Source organism: Triturus cristatus, chromosome 1_1 (assembly GCF_964204655.1).
Source record: "Triturus cristatus chromosome 1_1, aTriCri1.1, whole genome shotgun sequence".
Lineage (NCBI taxonomy): Eukaryota > Metazoa > Chordata > Amphibia > Caudata > Salamandridae > Triturus > Triturus cristatus.
The window spans coordinates 1137073981-1137097516 of record NC_140579.1 but is presented as its reverse complement, the minus strand read 5'-3'; the positions used below and the strand labels follow the sequence as shown (position 1 = coordinate 1137097516).

General features: G+C 45.9%; 1 protein-coding gene across 9 annotated transcripts in view; it reads right to left on the bottom strand.

The window, feature by feature from the left end:
* Positions 1-680: 680 nt before the first annotated feature.
* LOC146871736 (zinc finger CCCH domain-containing protein 11A-like) overlaps positions 681-23536 on the bottom strand; it is an 858888-nt gene continuing 836032 nt past the window's right edge. For all 9 annotated transcript variants that reach the window (XM_085651275.1, XM_085651281.1, XM_085651282.1 and 6 more), the window contains one exon: positions 681-2684. In XM_085651275.1, the coding sequence (XP_085507401.1) occupies positions 2423-2684 (262 nt within the window). In that variant the 3' untranslated portion in view covers positions 681-2422. The remainder of the gene's footprint in view (positions 2685-23536) is intronic.

Below are 23536 nucleotides of genomic sequence, written 5' to 3'. Positions count from 1 at the left end.
AGACTTTTTTCAGGGTTCTAATTCTGAAGTGTGTGTGAAACAAATACTTTAATATTATCAAAACAAATCAATACACTAGGTGATGCAATTTCCACACATTATCGTTTGTGCGGAAGTGTGTTGAAAACCGAGTGTTTGTCTTTCGCTAATAATCGGTCTCACAGAAGAAATAGTAATTAAAAAGGCTACTTTCCAAGAAAGATGTTGTAATGTAGTTTCATGGATGGGTTCAAAAGGTGGGCCCATTCATTTTGGGAAGACCAAATTAAGTTCTCATGGAGAAGAAGGTCTTTTGACATGAGGGAAGACTTTTTTCAGGGCCTTAATTCTGAAGTGTGTTGGAAAGAAATACTTTAATATGATCAAAACAAATCAATACTGTAGGTGATGCCGTTTCCACACACTGTGAGTCACATTATTGATTAGGTTAAATATGCTCATTTTGTTGCATCAAAAGACAGCCTTGTCTAGTCTAGGTAAGGGACTCTTCTGCGTTGTAGGATCTTCATTATTAGTCCTAAACATTTGAATGATCTCCCGCTGTCTACATGGACCTGGAGCACTGTTCTATAGATATAATATATGTTTTTACAAGTATAATACATGGAATACAATAACACAGAGCATCCCTCCCACTGTTCACCTACACATGCACCCCAATATGGAAATCCAAAGCAATGTTTTCATAAATGGGTTTATTTGAAATGCAGCACTAGCTGTCAGCATAAGTGATGGCTCCCATATACAATGACTGAACAAGGTTTTAAATACATAGAAAGCGCTACGGAAAATAAAAGTATTTACAAAACGTTACAATGGATAGACAGCGGCAGTGACAAGAGAACAGAGTAAACGTGAGGTGAAATAATCGTACTGCCTTGGCAGCAAACACTGGTCCTCCAACCAAATGCTAAACAGGAAGGAGATTAGGGGAACACAATCATAAGCTTGGGAATCGCGCGCCTTTCTCATTTGTGGTATTTAACCAGATTGTTTGGACAATAGGTCTGCTTTGGACAGGCAGAAAGTCCGTAGTGGGATATGTTTATGGAAGATCAACACTTACTTAAAAAATAACGTTTTGTTTATCTAATAATAAAATAAAGTATGAGTTTTTTTTTTTTTAAACGAGAAAAACCCTGCCATGTACAATGTAATTAATTTAGCTTTGTAAACCCAACTCTGCTTTATGCTTATTCAGCAAAGAGACTGCAACAAATCGAGACTGGAAAAAATGCAGAGCCCGACGTGCAGAGATAAACATGGTCAGCATAACACGTGTTCTGGCATGCATTTCTGGTAGAGCCCTATTTGGGACGGAAGAGGGCAACAGTAATCCAGCCATCTCTCCAGCATGCACATAAGACTCCAACAGGCAAAAACAGAAACCAGACACAGCCTGATAAACTAAAATGGAAGCTGAATAGAAAAAAGGCTTCACGGTAAAGATATCTCAGAGCAAATACAATTCAATTTGAATTAGGGTGACAGCTTGCTTGCTAACAAATATCAACTAGACTGGAAACAAAAAACCCATACGGAACTGCCTGTCGCCCACAGGCCATTGTAACCAAAAAATGGGAGAGGTACTTCCCTTTATGAGGATCCCAGAAGGGAGGTCACTCTGAGCAGCTGCTCAGTCAATGGTCAACTCAGATGGTTCCAATAGGATGTGAATGCAAACTTCTAACAAATAACATTCGTATGGAATGAGTCTACAGGGAGGTTGTCATAGGACGGTGGAAGAGGTGAGAGGACCTTACAACACTGCTCACTGCCAAGTGACAAAGAATGGTTAAAAAAATATTTCAGTTTCAGTTCGTGTTCTAGCAGAAAAGGGTTTGGTCCGAGGATCTGCACTGGTCACACTACTTGTTTTTGCAATTAAGTGAGCTGTTAAAATTAAAAAAACTTTCCTCCTAAAAATAAAACCAACAATAACAAACCAAGTAGTGTTTGTAAGTGAACTCAGTAACTCCACTTTAAAAACAAATCATAGTGTTCAATAGACACGGAATAAGAATAAAAGGAATCTCAAACTTTAAATGAATCAATGCACCAAGAGCAAATAATGATGTGCCTTCTGAGTCTGATCGCTCCGTTTCAGGATTTCATTTTGTAATGCATTTACGGTCTTAAAAGGACAAGAACAGAGCTTATTTTTTTACCTGGAGGGCATCGATGCATTTTTTGTCATTTGTTAGGCCCCCTAAGCGTATATTATGCTTTCTGTCTCTGCTGTCGGTCTTGTAGCTACAGCACACTGGCCCAACTAAATTGAAAGCTCTCAAATTGAAGCTGGCAGGGCAGGCCCGGATGCAGTTCGTGTGTGCTTAACACTACTTCCGGAAGCTGCTGCAATTTTCAGTTTGTGCCTTAAATGACACAGCCGTTTAGCTTTTTGTTAAAGTTTGAATGGTGTTCAGCTGTCAATCATTTCTGACAGTTCAAGCAGGAGGTCATCCTCGTCTTTGCCTGCGTCCAGGTCGATCTCAGCTTCCTCTTCCAGACGGCCTCCAGACAACTCCCACATCAGCTTCTCAAAGTCATCCTCTGCTGGTAGCGGGGTTTTGGGGGCAGAAGTGCTTGACCGGCGTGTCTTGACTGACGCTGGAGAGGATGTTTGGATTGTCATCTCTGTGGACGGCTTGGGCACAGCCTGCATCGCTTCTTGAGATGCCACACTGTAGGGAGAACACAGAGTGAATATTATTATTGATTTTACATTACAAAGTTGTAAAATACGAAGACATACAGCACTCGTCTGCCTGCTGGCACCCAAGAATATTTTGAGGACATGCTGCCTCTCCCAAGTTTCAAGTGGTGGTACTAGGTTTCCTTGGAGCTGGGTAAATCTTCCCTACTCTCCCTGTACTAGTTGTACAAGCTTTGGACACAGTTTTTTCTCAGCACCAAGCAAGGCTCAATCATCCTCTGTATTTATAGACTGTGCTGTAGCATTTACAATAATGGACAACAGAGCTGCCAGTTAAATGCAAAGGCAAAGTAAGTAAGTTACATTTGTATTTACCTTCTGCACTAGAGCATAACATTCTATATCACTCTCCACAAAAAAAGGACCATTGCCTGTCCCACTCTGTGGTTCAGGTGTCTTGGGATCCATTAAGAACTCTGTTACGCGGTTGATGTATATTTATATATTTTTTGTACTGTGCTCCAGGGATCAAAACATGAATCTCCAATGACCTTCTCCGTTGTGATCTATTGCTAAATTGGGAGGAGAGAGGCTTGAAGAGCGGGCATCAATTGACATGCATACTTGTTAGAACTACCATCTAGCATCAGCAACTTTGGAGACAAAGAAAAAAGTTACTTACCTGTAACTGTAGCTCTCCAGTGCTGGTATCATTCATAGATTCACTGGCCTGAATCAACCCATTCGTCGAGCTGGGATTCCCACAGTAGTCACATAATTTCAAGTATCCAAGCTTTTCCCAAACAGGAGATGGCACAATGAATAAGAGGCTACCACACCTCAATTTTTTCAAACGGACCGTAAGCCATGAAAAGCTGGTCAGACAGTCCAAAGTGGTTGGTCATGTTGATATAAAATTTTAGACACCTTCCGGTGTCGGAATTGTTCTCAACGCTGCCACATTGGCTTTGCTGATATAATACCTATATTTTGGTTCTGATTAGTTGCAATAGATTCAAATGCCGCTTGCCCCAGTGATGGAAGGCTTGGTTTATCACAGCTTGATTCTGCTCCCACTTGAGGCATTCGTTTGGTGTTCAGCTCAGTGTGGTGGGCAAGGCTTTGGTATGCCTGGCGCATACTCTTAAATGCTGTTACATGGATGAGATGTGCGATGGCCCAATATATCCTCTGTGCTTCTTTTGACAGTAGGTGGGAACGTGTTCATCCAGGTTTGTTGATGTTGTACATGAATGTTGCATTATCCATGTGTACTAGTAACTAAGATCCTTTGATTCTTGGGTGGGAGAACAATAAGCCCAGTTCCAGCACACTGATATGTAGGCATGTTTCTTCCGATGATCATGAGCCACTGATTGCTAGTTCTTGCAGGTGAACAACCCAATCTTCAAGGGAAAAGGCTGCAATCCTCACAAACGAGGTCTTCTCTTGAGGGAATGTTAGCCCTACAGTTGTATTTTCGAGCCGTGTCCTCCATGGTAAGGTTTGATTCATCCTCTTTGTTACTTTTACCAAATAGTCAAGTGAAACGTTGTATTAATAGTTTGTCGAGTTCCTTACAGACTGGCCTCAGTCCTGGGAGTAATAGTCATGGGATTCAAAATAATGCAAAATGACATCATCCCTAAAAGTGACTCAAGTCCTAGGCTGAGCAACTTTTCCATTTGCCTTTGTTTGGCTGAGCTGATCAGCAGTGATATGCTTTCCTTGGATGAGAAGGCTTTGTGTAAATCGGCGTCCAATACTGTCCCTAGAAACTGGATGTTATTGGGGGAAGTTATAGACTATTTGCCTTTGTTTAAAATTAGGCCTAATTTGTTGAAGAGTTGCAGACAGGCTTTGCCAGAGGTATTAGTTATTCTGGACGAATTCCACTTGACAGGCCAGTCATCCAGATAAGGACATACTTGATAGCCTTGTTTTCTTAGATGTGCAGCAAATAGCGCCATGCATTTTGCAAACAGCTTTCGGGCAGCTTTGAGGCTATATGGAAAAATGTCGAATTGGCATTGGCCACTTTAAATCTCAGGTATTTTCAATGTCTGGGGCGGATAGGGATGTGGAATGGTTTGTCCTGAAGGCCTAAGGATGTCATATAATACTCCTCCTGTAGGTGTTAAAGGTCCTCTTGTAAAGTTACCATGCAACATGTTAGTTTTTTTGAGAAACTCCTTTAACTGCCAGGAGAGGATCTTTGCTTGTAACAGACTAAAAAGTTGATAGGGTCTCTTGTTTGGAGAGGTACAGGGAGGTTTCTGGATGAACTCCATGTAATAAAGCCAGCACCCAATGGTCAGAAGTTATACTGGCATATTCATGGAAACAGGAGAAGCTCCTTCTCTGTACAGGACTGATTGGAGATGAAAGAGCAGTTATTGTGACCAACATCTGAGAGTCGTCATTGTTGCGTTGAACTTTTCAGACCTCCATTGATTGTCATTTTTCATACGAGGGGCTCGTTCTGACGCTGGTGGTGTCTTCTGTAACATACATCGTGTTGGCGGTAGGAATGCCAAGCTAGCTTATAAGGCTGGTAATAACCCCCTCAGAAGGAGCACTGATCCCTTCTTATGTCTAAAGCCTTTGTTAAAGCTCACAGACATGCCTCGCAAAAGTAATAATCAAAAATACTGTTTTTTGTTTCAACAAACTAAATACTACAACTATGGAAGGGCTCAAAAGGAGCGCCTATCAAAAAAGCCACTGGGGACTTGAGATGGTTGATCTAAAGGGCATAAGAGGGGTGATAAAGTCACAATATACCCCTTGACTGGGCCCACTCTGCAACCATGTTGGGTCAGGGATAGTGTGATCTGTAGTATTTACAACAAACAAGCATCCAGGGCCCACTTGTTCACTGAAGCAACCAACAAATCTGTTCCACCTCTAGGAATAAAGCAACTTTGTGGATGTGCAGTGAACAGAAAGAATGTCAACCATCTCTGGTGGCAGGTGGAAAGAGCTCAAACTCGAGGCATAAAGGTGTAAACTCCCGAGATTGGGGTGACAGGCCTGCCTCTGACTGGGAGAGGAAATCCATCCCGAGCAGAAGACAGAAGAGAGGACGCAGGGAGAGGTACAGAAAGTCTGTGAACCACACCCTTTTCAGCCAATCCGTGGCGATGAGGGTGACTTGGGTATGGTCTTGATGCAGCTTTCTCAGAATTACAGGAATGACGGGAATGGGAGTTAACACGGAGTGAAGGGGAACATTTCAGCTCAAATGAAACTGTCCATGAAGGCTCACATCAGGTGATGTATGGCACAGAACCACGGGCAAAATGCATTGCGGCAAGTAAAAAAAAAAAAGAAACCACCCGAGGGATTTCCCATGGGAGAAAAATGTCTTGTCCAACCTCCAGAAGGAAATGCCACTTGAGATTGGCAGGATGACTTCGGGTGTCAAACCTAGTCTTCAATGAGCCAGCAAGATGGATGGCAACTAGCCTGGTGTGCTAAGGCCCAGAGCCTTAGTGCTTCTCAACAGAAGGAAAGGCCCCCAGGTCCCACTCCTCCCAGTTTGTTGACATACCAGGTCACGGTCGTGTTGTCTGTCTACATCTGGATGGATTTACCATAAAGGGAAGGCAGGCCTGGAGCATTAGCCAAACCGCTTGTAGTTTTAGAAGGTTTATATGAAGAAGCTGCTCCCCTGGAGACCAAAGGCCTCTGATCTCTAGTTCCACTAGGTATGTGACTCAGTTGCCAGCATTAGAGTTATTACAACATGCACCCAGAGAGCACCTTCAAGGTGCTCCCTGAAAAACATACCAGTGTCTAGTACGCTGGCTGACTGGTATCGCTGAGCCTGCCACCACAGCCACATTTCTGACTCCCTGCAAGTGAGAGCCACGCTCTCTTATGTCAGAAACAATGCCTGCTCCAGAGGAAGGTGTACATACCTCCAAGCAGGATGGCTAGTGATTTAGCATATCAAGGCCAGGGGCTTCAAAGCCCTTGCTGCCTTTGATACACGACCCTAGCTTCTCCAAGACCTGGAAGATGCCACTTCGTGCCCTGAGGCCCATTTGGTGCCAGAACAGGTGGAACATTAGCTATGCCAGTAGGTGTTTTTCACTACCAGGCTAGTCACACACCAAAGTTGGGCTGCCTGATGTGTTCCAGGAAAGAAGGGTTCCACCATCTTGTTTTTGGTGGAATTAGGAACTCTGGGACAGGGTTATGCTGCCTCATATAGTCATATAGGTGGGTGTAGTGTCCCCAAGGGTAAGTAGCCCATTGGCTACTACCTGTCACTCAATTTAACACTTCTAAATGTAGTATTTAGGTGGCCCCCTGAAATCAAGAACTCAGATTCGTCTGCCTGAAAGAAAGAAAACAAAGAAGAGTTGAAGACTTGTGAACTAGCTGTTGACTTTAGAACTAAACCCTGCCTGCCCATGTGCAGACAATCGCAAATACCCGACTCATCCTACAGCTGTGCATCCTCCCAGAGCCTTGGAGGGCTGCCAGCACTTTGCCAACCAGCCAGCATCTCCCTTGAAGTGGAGGAACCACTTCCCTGCGGTACCGACAACAAAGTCTCCTGGGCTGACGCAACAGCCCAGGAGAAGGTTCCTAAAGCACCACAAGGTCAGTCCTGTCTCTCCAGTAAGTTTTAAAACGCTAGATTATCCAGGATCCCTCAAGCACCAATGCCTGCCCTGCTAGAGCCCTTGCAGCAGCCAAGACTTGTTCAGTTTCCAGCCAACACCAACACCACCAAGACAGACCTACCAACGTGGAATGTCAGTATCAGAGGGGCCATCTTCGAGGATGGCCTTGTTTTCTCCCTATCTCCAGGTCGACCTAAAAGAGGTTCCAACACAAGCGACCCGCCAGACAAAACACCTCTGCACTGAGCCCCACAGCCCGAGTCAGAGCCTACCGATGGTGCACCCCTGCTCCACAGACCCTTAAGAGCAGAGACCCCCTTTGGGTTCTGCCAGACTGGTCCCCCAGTCCCTATTTGCAGCCTTTTTCTGGTCACAGGATTCCCCACTGACTGGAGCGGCAGCTATTGCGGCTTCCATTGTGACTAGCACCTCTGCACTCGGACACAGCAGGGCAAGTAAACCAAAAATGCTGGTGGTTCTAAGGGCCATGGCCCCTACTTACCTTAAGCCCAGAACAACCACCCTGTACCTCGATTGCAAGTATCCCCATGCAGTGTATGTTTCTCCCATAGGATGACATTACTGCATTCAAGGCTCAAGCCTCAAATCTGACAGCTGTATTTTCTGTGTTTCTTAAAAACCTCTATCTCGCAAAGTACTTGCCTGATCGCGAAAATTTTGGTGTCTAAATTAATATTAAAGGATTATGTTACTTACCCTGTAAGCGTCTGTTGTTGGCATGTAGTGATATAGCTTCACGTACTGTGCATACTCCTGCCATCTAGTAATGGGGACAGGATGTGTACAAGTTGTTTTTATTCAAAGAAGTCTTTCGAGTCACTAGGTAGGGTGACTCGTCCCATTGGTGATAATGCGCATGGGCAATGACTCAATTGTCAGATTGTTTTCCCGCAGGCAGGGGAGAATGGAGTGTACAGTAAGTTTAAGTAAAGAGATGTACATGCATATTAAATAAAATAAAAAAGTAAAAAAAAAAAAGTAAAGGAACTGTAACAGTGTCCAGGAAGGGCGCATGTGAATCTACAGCACTACATGCCAAAAACAGACGCTTACTGGGTACGTAACATAATCCGTTCGAGGGATGTGTGGCAGTAGATACACTTGCTTTGCTTAGACTGTATAGCAGTGCCCACTAAAGTGGTGGCTACCCTGTGGGTGTTACAGTTGCTTAAAAGAATGTACATAGCACTGCTTGACCTACATTAGCTTGTTGGCATGCTAGAACATCCACACAATGCTAAGTGAAAGTGTGTGCTGTAGATCATGTAGCTGCTTTGCATACATTAGTTAGTGGGATGTTGCCTAGGAAAGCCACAGAGGACCCCATTTCGCGAGTAGTGCGAGCTTTAAGGGGTGTAGGTAAAGTCTTCTTGCTTTAACTTAACAGGTCTGAATGCATTTAACTATCCACCTGGCAATGCCTGCTTTGGATATGGGCTTTCCTTTATGAGGGGGCCGAAAAAGCAACTAAGTTATTTGGTTTTACAAAAGTCGTTAGTTTTGTCAATGTAGAACATAAAGGCTCTCTCAACATATAATGAATGGCCAGCCCTCTCAGCAACTGAGTCTGAGGAAAAAAGACTGGTAACTCAACTGATTGATTGAGGTGGAAATGAGTCCACCTTTGGAAGGAATTTTGGATTGGGGCTAAGGACCACCCTATCTTTGTGGAGCTGCAAGAAAGGTTCATCCAAGATTTGTGGCTGGAGCTCACTAACACGTCTGAGTGAAGCATTTAAGAAAGCCATCTTCCAAGATAAAAATGAAGGGTGTACCCATAAGTCTTGTAAGAACAATGTTAATATTCCAGGTAGGTGCAGGTAGAACCCGGGGTGGAAGCACTCTTTTAAAAACTTCCACAAATGTTTTGATAACTGGCACTTTGAAGAAAGAGAGGTGTTTACTATTTTGCAAAGAGGCAGCCACTGCAGCAGGATGCAAGCGTATTGATATGAATGCAAGGCCTGAAAGCTGTAGATGCAATAAGTATCAAACAATGTTGTGTATAGCAGCTTTAAATGCAATGCTACTCTTATTATGACAGTAACAGACAAATATTTCCACTTGGCTGCATACTATGCTCTAGCAGCAGGCCTGTGAGCTTATTTGAGAATGTTCATACATTTAGGTGGTGGATTGAGATAACAGAACTCTAAGAACTCAAGAGCCAAATTGCTAGGTTAAATTCCATGGGATTTGGGTGCCTGATTTCTGTATCGTTTTGAGTGAGAAGGTTCAGGTTGAGGGGTAGCTTCTCCTGGGGAGCTACTGATAGTTCTAGTAGTGTTGTGAACCAGGGCTGTGGGGCCCATGTGGAAGCTACTAGTACGAGTGTGAGAGATGTTTGCCTGAACTTCCAAAACTTAACTAGAAACGTAAGAAGAGGAAGAGGCGGAAAAGAATAGGCAAATATCCCTGACCAGTTCATCCATAGAGCATTGCCCTTGGATAATGGGTGTGGGAACCTGGAGGTGAAGTTTGGTCATTTTGCGCTGCCTGCAGTTGCGAACAGATCTATGTGTGGAAATCCCCACTTGTGAAAGTAAGGGAGGAGGACTCGGGGGAGGAGTTTTCACTCGTGCACATCTTGCCGCATTCTGCTGAGGTCGGCAACATTGTCAGTTCTAGGGAGATATTCCGCTAACAGAGGAGTGTTGTGATGTAGAGCCCTACATCAAATTGTCTGAGATAGACGTGATAACTGTAGAGAACGTGACCCCACAACCCCCTGTTTACCCCCTGTTTTTTTTAAAATAGTAAATGGTGGTCATATTGTCCGTCCGAAATAACACAACCTTCGCGTTCAGGTGAGGTGTGAACGCTTTCAATGTTAGGTGAGGAGTTCAAAGCTCCAGGTAGTTTATGTGGAGACCCCAGTGTTCGGTGTCCCAGAGACCCTGGACTGCGAGATTCTGTAAGTGAGCACCCTCAGCCTGTCAGTGATGCGTTCATTGTCAGGAGGATGTGGGGAACAGGGTCCAGGAAAGGTCACCCCTTTAACAGGTTGTTGTTGATCCAACCATTGCAGAGAGCAACGAGTGCGGCTGACTATCAACACTAGATCCTCTAAATGACCCTGTGACCGAGACCACTATTGTGCTAGACATTCCTGTAACATACGCATGTGTTGTTGTGCACGTGGTACTATGGCAATGCATGAGGCTATCATACACAGTAGGTGCATGATGGTTCTGTCAATTGTTGGTTGGGTTGGAAACGTGGTAGTGGCGTTTAGAAATGTTTGATTCGTTCTGTTTTGGGATAGGCAAATGCCAGCTGTGTGTTTAGGACAGCCCCCAGATACAGTTGAACCTGTAAAGGTTGAAGAAGAGATTTATGGACTTTGATGGTGAAGCTTAGTTGATGGAGCAGGTCTATGGTATTATGAGTGTGTTGCTAGCACAGAGGAAGAGTGCTGGCTTTGATAAGCTAATCGTCGAGATATGGGAAGACATGGTTGTTTTGTCTACATAAATGTGCTGCTACCATACTCTCGGTGCAGGAGTCACTCCGAAGGGGAGGACTCTGAATTGGTAATGTTTACCTGCTATCACAAATCTGAGGAACTTATGATGTGCTGGATGTAATAGGAATGTGAAAATAGCCTCCAGCAAGGCAACTTTCTGTCAGCCCTAAGCTTAAATGACGAAGTGAGATCCCATCTTGGAGAGTGACCATATGGAAATGCTCTTACAGGATGTAATGATTTAAGGACCGTAGATCTAAGATTTGTTGTAAAAATCCGTCTTTTTTGGGATTAGGAAGTACAGGGAGTATACACATGTTCCCTGATGTTCTAGAGGGATGGGTTTCCTGTTTAAGTAGTTAAGCAAATGCTACCTACCAGTATGAATCTGATCTTGGCATGTAGAGCTGCAGAATATCATACTTTGCATAGATCACCATCTGGTGTTGGGCTCGGATGCTTGCACCTTGTTGTTGTCTTGGAAGAAGTCTTTTGTGGTCACAAGATAGGTGACTCCTCCCTTGGACGATAGTGCGCATGGGCATCGACTCCATCCTTAGATTGTTTTTCGCCATCACAGGAAATGATGGAGTTTGTAAGAAACAGAAAAGATGTCCATGTGAATGTATCCAAGTAAGATAACACTGGAACAGATACGGGTCCCGGGGTGGCGGGTGGGCGTATGATATTCTGCAGCTCTTCATGCCAAGAACAGATGCTTACTGGTAAGTAGCATTTTCCGTTCGAGGCATTTGAGCTGCAGAATTCACACTTTTGCATAGACTGTACAGTAGTGTCACACTTAGCGGTGGTCACCCGTATCTGTTGCAGTGGTTTGGAAAAGTGTCTTTAGAACAGCCTGGCCTACAGAAGCCTGTTGCTTGGCCTGCACGTCTACACAATAGTGTTTGGTGAAGGTGCGTGTGGGAGACCATGTCACTGCCTTACAAATGTGTTCTAGGGGAATGTTCCCTAAGAATGCCATGGAAGCCCCTAGTTTGTGTGTTGAATGCGCTCTAGGGTGAATTGTTAATGTGCGTTTTGCCTTCTGGTAGCATATTTGAATGCGTTTGACTATCCACCTGGCAATTCCAGCTTTGGAGATGGGGTTTCTTTTATGCGGCGGAGAGAAAGCTACAAACAGTTGGTTTGTTTCTCTTAAATGTTTAGACCTATCAATGTAATAAAGTATAGCTCTTTTGACGTCTAGTGTGTGAAGAGCTCTCTCTGCTACGGAATCTGGGTTTTGGAAAAACACTGGTAACTCTACAGATTGATTAAGATGAAAAACAGAGAACTTTGGGAAGGAATTGAAGATTCGTTCTAAGAACCACCTTGTTACGATGCATTTGTAAGAACGGTTTTTGTAAGGTTAAAGCCTGGATCTCATTTACTCTCCTGAGAGAGGTGATTGCGAAAGGGAAGGAAAATGCTACTTACCAGTATGCATCTGTTCTTGGCATGTAGAGCTGCAGATTCACACACTGTGCATAGATCGCCATCTGGTGTTGGGCCCAGATGTTTGCACTTTGTTGTTGTCTCGGAAGAAGTCTTTGGAAGTCACGAGATAGGTGATTCCTCCTTTGGACAATAGTGCGCATGGGCATCGATTCCATCTTCAGATTGTTTTTTCGCCAAGAAGGGAAATGATGGAGTTTTGTGAGAAACAGAAATAGATGTCCATGTATGTTGTATCTAATTAAGATAATACTGGAACAGATAAAGGTAGCCAGGGAGGTGGGTGAGCGTGTCTGAATCTGCAGCTCTACATGCCAAGAACAGGTGCATACTGGTAAGTAGCATTTTCCGTTCGCGGCATATGAGCTGCAGATCACACACTGTGCATAGATTGCATAGCAGTACTCCTCCTTAGCGGCGACTACCAGTATCTGTTGCAGTAGTTTGAAATAGCGTTTTGAGTACAGCTTGGCCCACACTAGCTTGTTGTTTTGCCTGCACATCAACACAATAGTGTTTTGTGAATGTGTGCGGTGTAGACCATGTAGCTGCTTTGCAGATGTCATCTACGGGAATGTTCCCTAAAAATGCCACTGAAGCCCCTATTTTTCGGGTAGAGTGGGCTGTAGGTGGAATAGACAGTGTACGTTTTGCTTTGTGATAGCAAATTTGTATACATTTGACAATCCACCTTGCAATCCCAGAATTTGATATGGGATTGCCTTGATATGGTGGTGAGAAAGATAAAAAAAAGTTGCTTTGTTTTACAAAAGGGTTTTGTTCTGTCAATATAGTAAAGGAGTGCTCTTTTCACGTCTAGTGTATGAAGAGCTCTTTCTGCTACTGTTTGTGGTTGCGAGAAGAACACTGGCAACTCAACAGATTGGTTGAGATGGAAGAGAGAAATAACTTTAGGAAGGAATTTAGGATTTGTCCTGAGAACCACTTTGTTATGATGGAGTTGTAAAAATGGTTCTTGAATAGTTAGTGCCTGTAGCTCACTGACTCTTCTAAGAGATGTAATGGCCACAAGGAAAGCGACTTTCCATGTAAGAAATTGTAGCTTGCATTCATGCAGAGCTCAAATGGAGGACCCATTAATCTTGTGAGGACGATGTTTAGATTCCACACTGGGGAGGGTGGTACCCTGGGAGGAATTATTCTTTTGAGGCCTTCCAGAAATGCTTTAATGGCAGGCACCTTGAACAATGATAGATGTCTATTTTGTAGGTAAGCTGCGATGGCAGCGAGATGTAATCTAATTGATGTGTATGCTAGATTACATCTTTGAAGATGCAGCAGGTAACATATGATGTGCTGAGTGGAGGATCTAGAGGATTGATGTTGTTATTGTTACAGTATATAACAAATCTTTTCCACTTGGCTGCATAGCAGGCTCTAGTGGTGGGGCGCCTAGCTTCTTTGATAATGTTCATACAATCAGGTGGAAGATTGAGATAACCAAACTCTAGGACTTCAGGAGCCAGATCGCCAGGTTGAGCTGTGCTGGATCTGGGTGTCTGATCTCTCCATGGTTCTGTGTTAAGAGCTGTGGGGAGTGGTGTAGTTTTTGGTGCGAGACTACTGATAGTTCCAGCAATGTTGTGTACCATGGTTTTCTGGCCCATGTTGGAGCAAATAGGATCAGTGTTAGTGACTGTTGTTGCAGCTTGCGCACCACTAATGGAATGAGTGGGAGAGGTAGAAAAGCGGACGCCAATCTGCCTGACCAATTCATCCATATCGCATTGCCTTTGGACAATGGGTGTGGATATCTGGCGGCGAAGCTTGGGCATTTTGTGTTGTAATGTGTGGCGAAGAGATCTATCTCTGGCTGCCCCCACATTTGGAAAAACGGTTGAAGAACTTGTGGATGAAGTTCCCACTCGTGATTCTGTTGTGTCTGCCGACATAACAGATCTGCCATGTGATTTTGAATTCCTGGGAGATGTTGGGCTAAAAGGAATATGTTTTGAGGAAAAGCCCACCTCCATATGCTCTGTGCTAGTTGAGAGAGCTGCAGAGAGTGCGTCCCCTCCCCTGTTTTTGTAAATAGTACATTGCTGTCACATTGTCCATGTGGACTAAGACAGCTTTCCCCGATATCTGTTTCTGGAATGATTTTAATGCCAGAAAGATTGCTAGTAACTCCAAATGGTTGATGTGGAGTAGCCTTTGCTGAGGTGTCCATGTGCCCTGTATGGTGTAATGAAGTAGATGAGCTACCCAGCCGGTGAGCGATGTGTCTGCACAATCTGTGGAACCGGCTTCAGGAACGGTCACCCTTTGGAAAGGTTTTGGGGGTTCCACCACTGCAGAGAGCAATGTGTGCTGCCGTCCACCAATACCAGATCTGTCAGCTGACCTTGAGCTTGGTTCCACTGACATGCTAAGCATTCCTTTAAGGGGCGCATCTGGAGTCTTGCATGAGGTACCATGAATATGCAAGAGGCCATCATCCCTATGAGTTGCATGAACACTCGAGCTGGAAGTAAGTGTTGCAGCTGGAATCTTGTTATAAGGGCTTGCATGCTTGCTATCCTGGCTGGACTGGGATACGCAAGGCTTTTTGAGGTGTTTATTGTGGCTCCCAGATATTGTTGGATGTGGGATGGTTGGAGGTGAGACTTTGTGAGGTTTATGGTAAACCCCAAGTTGTGAAGTAGTTGGATTGTGGCGTGTGTGTGAGATTTACACACTGGGTATGTGACTTGGCTTTTATGAGCCAGTCGTCCAAATATGGGAAGACGTGAATTTGTTGTCTTCTTAAGTGGGCTGCTACTACTGCAAGACATTTTGTGAAGACCCTGGGTACTGTATTGACTCCGAATTGGAGAACCTTGACCTGGTAATGCTGACCGTCCACCACAAACCGAAGATATTTCCTGTGAGTAGAATGAATGGGAATGTGAAAGTAGGCATCCTTGAAGTCTAATGTGGCAAGGAAGTCGCCCTGTTTGAGTAGATGGAGGACCTGTTGAAGAGTTACCATATGGAAATGGTCTGATTGTATGGAGAGGTTTAATGGTCTGAGGTCCAAGATGGGTCTCAATCAATCAATCAATCATTTATAGAGCGCACTACATACCCGCGAGGGTCTCATGGTGCTGGGAGGTGGGGGCCGCTACTGGTCAAACAGCCAGGTCTTGAGAAGCCTCCTGAAGGTCAGCAGGTCTTGGGTCTGTCATAGGCTCAGTGGGAGGGTGTTCCAGGTCTTGGCGGCGAGGTGGGAGAAGGATCTTCCGCCGGTGGTTTTTCTCCGGATGCGAGGGACGGTGGCGAGTGCGAGGTCGGCGGAGCGGAGCTGGCGGTTGGGGATATAGAAGGAAAGTCGTCTGTTGAGGTAGGCTGGACCGGTCTTGTGGAGTGCCTTGTGTGCGAGGATGAAGAGCTTGAAGGATATCCTCTTGTTGACGGGGAGCCAGTGCAGGTTTCTCAGGTGGGGAGTGATGTGGCTGTGGCGTGGTACGTCGAGGATCAGTCTTGCAGAAGCGTTTTGGATGCGTTGCAGACGTTTGATGAGCTTGGTCAGGGCTCCCGCATAGAGGGTGTTTCCGTAGTAGAGTCTGCTGCTGACGAGGGCCTGGGTGACTGTTCTTCTTGTGTCTGTCAAGATCCACCTGTAGATCTTGCGGAACATGTGGAGGGTGTTGAAGCAGGAGGAGACGGCGTGGATTTGCTTGGTCATGGAGAGCGTTAAGTTGAGGATGATTCCCAGGTTGCGTGCGTGGTCAGTGGGTGTCGGGGCTGCCCCCAGTGCCGTCGGCCACCAGGCTGAAGGGTTGGAGCCGAGGATGAGGACCTCCGTCTTGTCCGTGTTCAGTTTCAGTCGGCTGATCTTCAGCCAGATGGACTTCATCTAGTCCATCCGGTCTCAGGGTTCCGTCCTTCTTTGGAATGAGGAAGTACAGGGAGTAAACCCCTGTATTTTGGTGATGAAGGGGAACTGGTTCTATTGCATGTTGTTCTAGGAGGGAAAGCACCTCTTGTTTTAGAAGCGTTAAGTGCTCTGCTGACATTGGACGCTGTTTGGGTGGTATGTTTGAGGGAGTCTAATGATTTGTCTCACCCACCTGTCTGTTGTAATGTTGTTCCAGACAGGTAGGAACTGTAGCAATCTTCTCCAAACCGGAGTAGAGTGGTCCGGGGGAGTGGAGGGAAGTCATTGTTTAGGGGTGGAGGCGGTGCGAGTATTGGTAGTTTTGCCTCTACCCTTATTACCCCTGTAGCCTCCCCTGTAATAGCCTTTGTTAGATGAGGTCTGGGTGGGACTCTTGTAGGAAGTGGAGGGGTTATCAGTGGTAAAACCTCTAGAGGCGCCCCTATAAGAGGAGCGACAAAAGGAACTTCTGGGAGCTTGCGATTGCAAAGCTCCTATTGATTTGGCAGTGTCGGTATCCTTCTTCATCTTCTCCAAAGATGAATCTACAGTGGGCTCAAATAAGTGTTCCTGGTCAAAAGGTTAATTTAGTATGGTAGTTTGAACCTCAGGTTTGAAGACGGAAATGTGTAGCCAGGCATGTCTGCGTAAAAGGACACTGGTGTTAATAGCCCGGGATGCTGGGTCTGCAGTGTCCAAAGCACAACGAATGGAGGTATTCGTTATGAGCCTGCCTTCCTGGATGAGATCATTGGCTCATGTTTTATATTGGTCTGGAAGGTGTTGTAGTAGGGTCTCTAGCTCGTCGTAGTGTGCCCTATCATATCTAGCAAGCAAAGCCTGTGTGTTGGCAATCCTCCATATGTTGGCTGCTTGGGATGCCGTTCTTTTATCAGATGCGTCCAGCAGTTTTGACTCCTTATCAGGAGGTGGAGCATCTCCTGAGGTTTGGGAAGTAGCCCTTTTCCTGGCATTGGAGACCACTAAGGAATCCAAGGGGACCTGCCCTTTAATATAAACCGGGTCAGCTGGGGCAGACTTGTACTTCTTTTCTACCCTGGGATTAATGACCCTGGCCCTTACAGGATACTTAAACACTTCAGGAGCATGTTTGATTACCCCTTTTAACATTGGGAGAATGGAAGTGGACCTTTGGGATGGTGCAAAAGTGTCCATGAGGCAATCTTCCTCTACAGGGTCTGTGTGTAAGTTCACCCCGTGGTATTCTGCTGCTCTGTGTATGAGCTGAGTGAATGCTATAGTGTCCTCCGGAGGGGATGGTCTAGATGGGTAGATGTCATCCTGTGGGGTGTCTGGGACATCTGGGGTGTCATAATCCTCCCATAGGTCTTTTGGGGTACCAGGAGGACTAGGTTCCCCTAAAGGTTGATCATCCCCTTAGTTTTCAGAGGTGTCATCATCATCCTGTGGTGGAGGAGATGGTGAGGGCAGTGAATATGGGATAGGAGAGTGGTGTGGAGGAGGAGGTGAGAAGGAATTCTTAAAGGAGAAGTTGCGATGTCTCTCTTCTTTAAAGGAAGTGGAGCTGGTACAGGTTTGTCAATTTTCTTTTCTTGAAAGGACTAAGTATAAGTTGACCTGTGTTGGGGTCTTTTTGAAGAGTTTTTGGGTTGGATCAGGTCGAAAAAGTTCCTCCTCTGGAGTGTGTTTTGGTGCAGATTTTTTCGGGTCCAACTGTTTGTGTGGCTGAGGTTCTAGAGTCGTCTTTTGCTCCTTAAGTCTGGAATCTGGAGTTTTCCTGGGTTCCGGTAGGGTCTTCGGCATCTGTTGTTTGTTCGGTTCTGATGTTTTTTTCTGATCCTTAGGTTGAGCGCCACTATTCTTCGGAACCGGTTGTTTGGTCGGTTCCGAGGGTTTTTTGGTCTCCGAAGGCTGAGCGCCCGAAGTCTTTGGAACCAGGTGTTTACTTGGTTCTGACGATTTTTTCGGAGCCGGGACGTCCGTACCAATGGATTTCGGTGCTGAAGTCGTCGATGTGGAGCTAGTCATTGGTGCGGAGGACGGCAGTGGTTTCTTTTTTGGTGCCTGGGATGGAGTTTCGGTACCAACGGCAGGCTGGCTCAATCCAGAGTGGCCTGAAGGTTTGTGTATCGACTTTTTTGCCAAGCCCGAAGGCGGGGCGTGAGAAGTTTTGTCCTGGTGTGCATCTAGGCCCGAAGTTGAAGGTGTGACCGAAGCCTTTTTGGGAATGGTTGGTGGGGAGGGGTCGACGTCAGTACTTATGACCCGCTGCCCCGGAGTGATGTCTTAGACGTCGGAGTTGTCGGCTTCGGAGACGCTGATGTAGCCCTCTTGGATCTGCTCCTGCACGTTGATGCCTTCCTGGAAGATGTCGTCCAGGATCGATGATCGAGCCATGGTTCTTTGAGCTCGACGATCTCGAACTGTCTTCTTAGAGCGGAAAGAGGCACAAGCTAGACAGTCTTTGGCCTCGTGCTCGGGTGAAAGGCAGAGGTTACACACCTCGTTAAGATTGGCGTGTGGAAACTTGGATACACATTTAGTACACTTTTTGAAGGGAGTCCTTTCCATGAGCCAAAGGCCTAATGGCGCAGGTGGGCCCGAAGGCCTGCGTCGACGACCGGAATGGAAGAGTTCAAGTTTGAAGAGATGAGAGTCGAATGGGAACAAGATCGAAACAATACCGAAGATTGGGTGACGGATTTCATGTCGAAAAGTAGATCGGTAATGACATCGAACTGGAGCGCGATGAACACATCCAAGCCCGATGGCGGAAAAAAACAATCTAGAGATGGAGTCGATGCCCATGTGCACTATTGTCTAAAGGAGGAGTCACCTATCTCGTGACTTCCAAAGACTTCTTCCAAGACAACAACAAAGTGCAAACATCCGGGCCCAACACCAGATGGCAATCTATGCACAGTGTGTGATCTGCAGCTCATATGCCTCAAACAGCTACTTTCCATGTAAGGAACTGCAGTTCGCATTTGTGTAGAGGTTCAAATGGAGGACCCATGAGCCTAGTAAGGACAATGTTTAGATTCCACACCGGAGAGGGTGGCAGTGTGGGAGGAATTATCCTTTTAAGGCTTTCCATAAAGGCTCTGATAGCGCGTACTCCGAACAACGACAAATGTTGTCCATTTTGCAGGTAGGCGGCAAGGGCAGCCAGATATAATCTTATGGATGAGTAGGCTAGATTACATCTTTGTAGATGCAGTAAATAGCAAATGTTTTGTATTGAAGCATCTAGCGGGTCAATTTTGTTGTGATTGCAGTAAATGACAATCGTTTCCATTTAGCTGCATAGCAAGCTCTAGCAGTAGGGCGTCTGGCTTCTTTGATAATGTTCATAGTCTGGTGGGAGGTTAAGGTAACCAAACTCTAGGACTTCAGGAGCCAGATTGCTAGATTCAGTTGTGCTGGATCTGGGTGCCTTATCTGTCCATGGTTCTGCGTCAGCAGCTTTGGGGAGAGACGTAGTTTTTGGTGTGGAACTACTGAGAGTTCGAGGAGTGTTGTGAACCATGGTTGCCGTGCCCATGTAGGAGCAACTAGGATCATCTTGAGAGACTGTTGATTGAGCCTGCGTACTACTAACAGAATGAGTGGGAGTGGCGGAAAAACGTACGCATATCTGCCTGACCAGTTCATCCATATTGCATTTCCCTTGGACAGCGGGTGTGGAAACCTGGCGGCGAAGGTTGGGCATTTTGCGTTTGCGTGTGTGGTAAACTGATCTATGTCTGGGTGGCCCCACATCTGGAAAAATGGTTGAAGAACTTGAAGATTAAGTTTCCATTCGTGTATCTGCGAATCTGCTAAGTCGTCAGACACAGCAATCTGATTGTGCACTCCTGGAAGATGTTCTGCCAGAAGATATATGTTTCGCGGAATGGCCCATCTCCATATGCTTTGTGCTAGATGAGACGGCTGCAAAGAGTGTGGTCCTCCTTGTTTCTGTATGTAATACATTGCTGTCATATTGTCCGTGCGGGCCAGGAAAGTCTTGTTGAGGAGATGTGCTTGGAATTACTTCAACGATAGAAATGTTGCTAGTAATTCTAGGTGACTGATGTAGAGCACTTTTTGTTGAGTGGTCCACCTGCCCTGAACTGTGTGGTTTAGGAGATGGGCTCCCCAGCCGGTGAGTGATGTATCCGCCGTTAACACTATCTGTGGAACTGGCGCCAAGAACGGCCGCCCTCTGGAAAGGTTTTATGTGTTTCACCACTGCAGAGAGCGATGTGTGCGGCTGTCCACCAACACCAGAACTGTAATTTGACCTTGAGCCCGATTCCAGTGACGTGCTAAGCATTCTTGTAAGGGGTGCATCTGAAGTCTTGCGTGAGGTACTATGAAAATGCAAGAGGCCATCATTCCTATGAGCTGCATAAACACTCGAGCTGGAAGGGAGTGTTGGGGTTGAAATGTTTTGATGAGGGTTTGCATACTGGCTATCCTGGCTGCATTGGGGTATGCTAGAGCTTTGGAAGTGTATGTCGTGGCCCCTAGATACTGATGTAGGTAGGAAGGCTGTAGATGTGACTTGGCGTGGTTTAGCAGTGGAATTGTTTGGTGAGTGTGATGAGAACACCGACTGTGTGACTTGGCTTTTATCAGCCAGTCGTCCAAGTATAGAAACACATGGAACTGCGGTCTTCGTAAGTGTGCGGCTACTACCGCGAGACACTTTGTGAAGACCATGTGTGCTGTGGTTACTCCGAATGGGAGAACCTTGAACTGATAGTGTTGGTCGTCCACTGTGAATCTTAGATATTTCCTGTGAGCAGGGTGTATGGAAACAGGCGTCTTTGAGATCTAATGTGGCAAGGAAGTCGCCGTGTTGAAGCAGTGGAAGGACTTGTTGAAGAACGATCATGTGAAAGTGATCGGACTATGTAGAAATTGAGAGGTCTGAGGTCCAGTATCTGCCAGAGAGTACTGTACTTTTTGGGGATTAGAAAATATAGGGAGTAAACCCCTGTCCCTTGATACTCTAGGGGAACTGGTTCTATTGCATGCTTTTGGAGCAGTGAGAGAACTTCCTGTTTGAGGAGCGTTAACTGTTCTGTGGACATGGGATGATGTTTGGGCGGTATGTTCGGAGGAGTTGCAGTAAGTTACAGGCAGTAACCATACTGGATAATTTGTCTAACCCACCTTTCTGTAGTGATGGAATTCCAGACAGGTAGGAACTGTGAAAGTCTCCCTCCGGCCGGAGTGGAATGGTCTGGAAGTAGTGGAGGGAAGTCACGGTTAGTGGGGGAGGTGCGAGTAATGTTACCTCAGCCTCTCCCTTTGTTATTTCCCCTGTACCCACCCCTGAAATATCCCTTGTTGGGGACTTTTGTATGAGGAGGAAGCAGTGTCTGTGCTGATGTTCTTGGATGCACCCCTATAAAATGAGCGACGAAAGGAGCCTCGTGTAGATGGAGACTGTAATGCTCTCATAGATTTTGCAGTCTCAGTGTCTTTTTTCATTTTCTCTAAGGCTGTGTCTACAGCTGGCCCAAAACGTTGTTCCTGATTGAATAGCTGATTCAGGATAGTAGTCTGCACTTCTTGTTTGAACCTAGAGATTCGCAACCATGCGTGCCTTTGTAATAACACACTAGTGTTGATTGATCTAGATGCAGTGTCTGCTGCATCGAGGGCACATTTAATGGATGCGCTTGTTATTAACTTGCCCTCCTGAATCAAATTATTGGCTTTGGCCTTGTATTGGTCAGGCAAATGCAGCATTAGGCCCTCCAGCTCGTCGTAGTGAGCCGTATCGTATCTGGCAAGTAATGCTTGTGCATTAGCTATCCTCCAGTGATTAGCTGCCTGGGAGGCAACTTGTTTGCCTGAAGCGTCTAGCAATTTAGACTCTTTGTCTGGAGGTGGAGCATCACCCAAGGTCTGAGTTGGCACGCTTCCTAGCATTGGTCACTACTAGGGAATCTAAGAGGAGTTGGCCCTTAATGTAGGTGGGATCATTAGGGGCGGGTTTATATTTGTTATCAATCTGAGGATTGAGAATCCTGGTCCTGACAGGGTCTTTCAAGACGTCTGTAGCATGTTTAATGACACCTTTCAGCATGGGTATTGTTTGTACTTTCTTTTGTGACTGTGCAAAAGTGTCTAACAGGAAGTCTTCCTCTGTGGGGTCTGAATGCATTTGAACGCCATGATATTGGACAGCCCTATCAATGAGCTGACTAAAGCCAATGTTGTCATCTGGGGGAGATGGCCTTGTTGGGTATGCATCTGGATCAGTAAGGTCTGGAGGATCTAAAGGGTCATTGTAGTCGTCCCATGTGTCCTGTGGTATGTCAGTGTCATCATCAGGATTATTGAAAGGGTCATTATTTCCACCCCCACCCCCTAGGTCATCATCATCCTGTGGTGGTGGTGAGTATGGAGGAAGTATAGGAGACTTTGGAGGAGAGAAAGGATTAGTAGGAAGAACAGAAGAAGAGGGTCTTAATGGTGAAGTTGCACAGTCGTTTTTCTTCACAGGCACCTCAGGAATGTGTGGGGTATCCAATTGTCTCTTGTTCTTGGAAATACTGACAATATGGCCTGTTTTAGGGTCCACATGCAGTGTTTTCTGTTTTGGATCGATGGAATCTGGTAGAAACAGTTCTTCCTCACCGGCGTGTGCTTTCGGTGCTGTTTTTTCGGTTCATAACGCGGTTTAGATTTCTGCTCTGGAGCCTTCGAAGGGATTTTTGGGTCCTTCAGCTTAGTGTCGAGTCCGAAATCTTTTTCGGATCCGAAGCTTTGAGGAGTCTTCGGATCCGAGGCCTTTTGATCTTTCAGTGTCTAAGTGCTTGGTTCCGAAGCCTTTTGGGAGACAGCGGGAGAAGGATGTGTTCCCGCTTTCAGCACCGACGATGTTTTTGGGGCACCGACATGCTGCTTACTCAGTCCCAAGCCGCCGGAAGGCTTCTCCTTTTGCTTCGGAGCCGGGCCCGGGGGCTGGGCTTCTGAAGCCTTCTTTTTATTGGGCGGGGAAGGGGCAGGGGCAGTTGTACTCACTCGTTGACCTGGAGTGATGTGGTCATCGGAGTCGGAGTCATCTGCTTCGGATACGATGTCGAGATCTTCCGAATCCTCTGCCTCTGGAATGTCGGGGCCTTCATCGAAGATGTCTTCTGGCACCGGTGCAGCCTGTTGCACCATAACGTGTTGTCGAGCCCGGCGATCACGGATAGTCTTCTTGGACCGGAAGGAGGCGCAGCAAAAGGAGCCACAAGGACTAGATGTTTGAAGTGCACCTATAGACTTGGCAGTCTCTGTATCCTTTTTCATTTTTTCTAGGGCCAGGTCAACCTGGGGCCCGAAAAGATGTTTTGTTGAAAGGGACATTTAATGGACTTTGTTGGACTTAAAGCCAGATACGCGGAGCCAGGCATGGCGCCGCAGCAAGATACTGGTATTAATCCCCC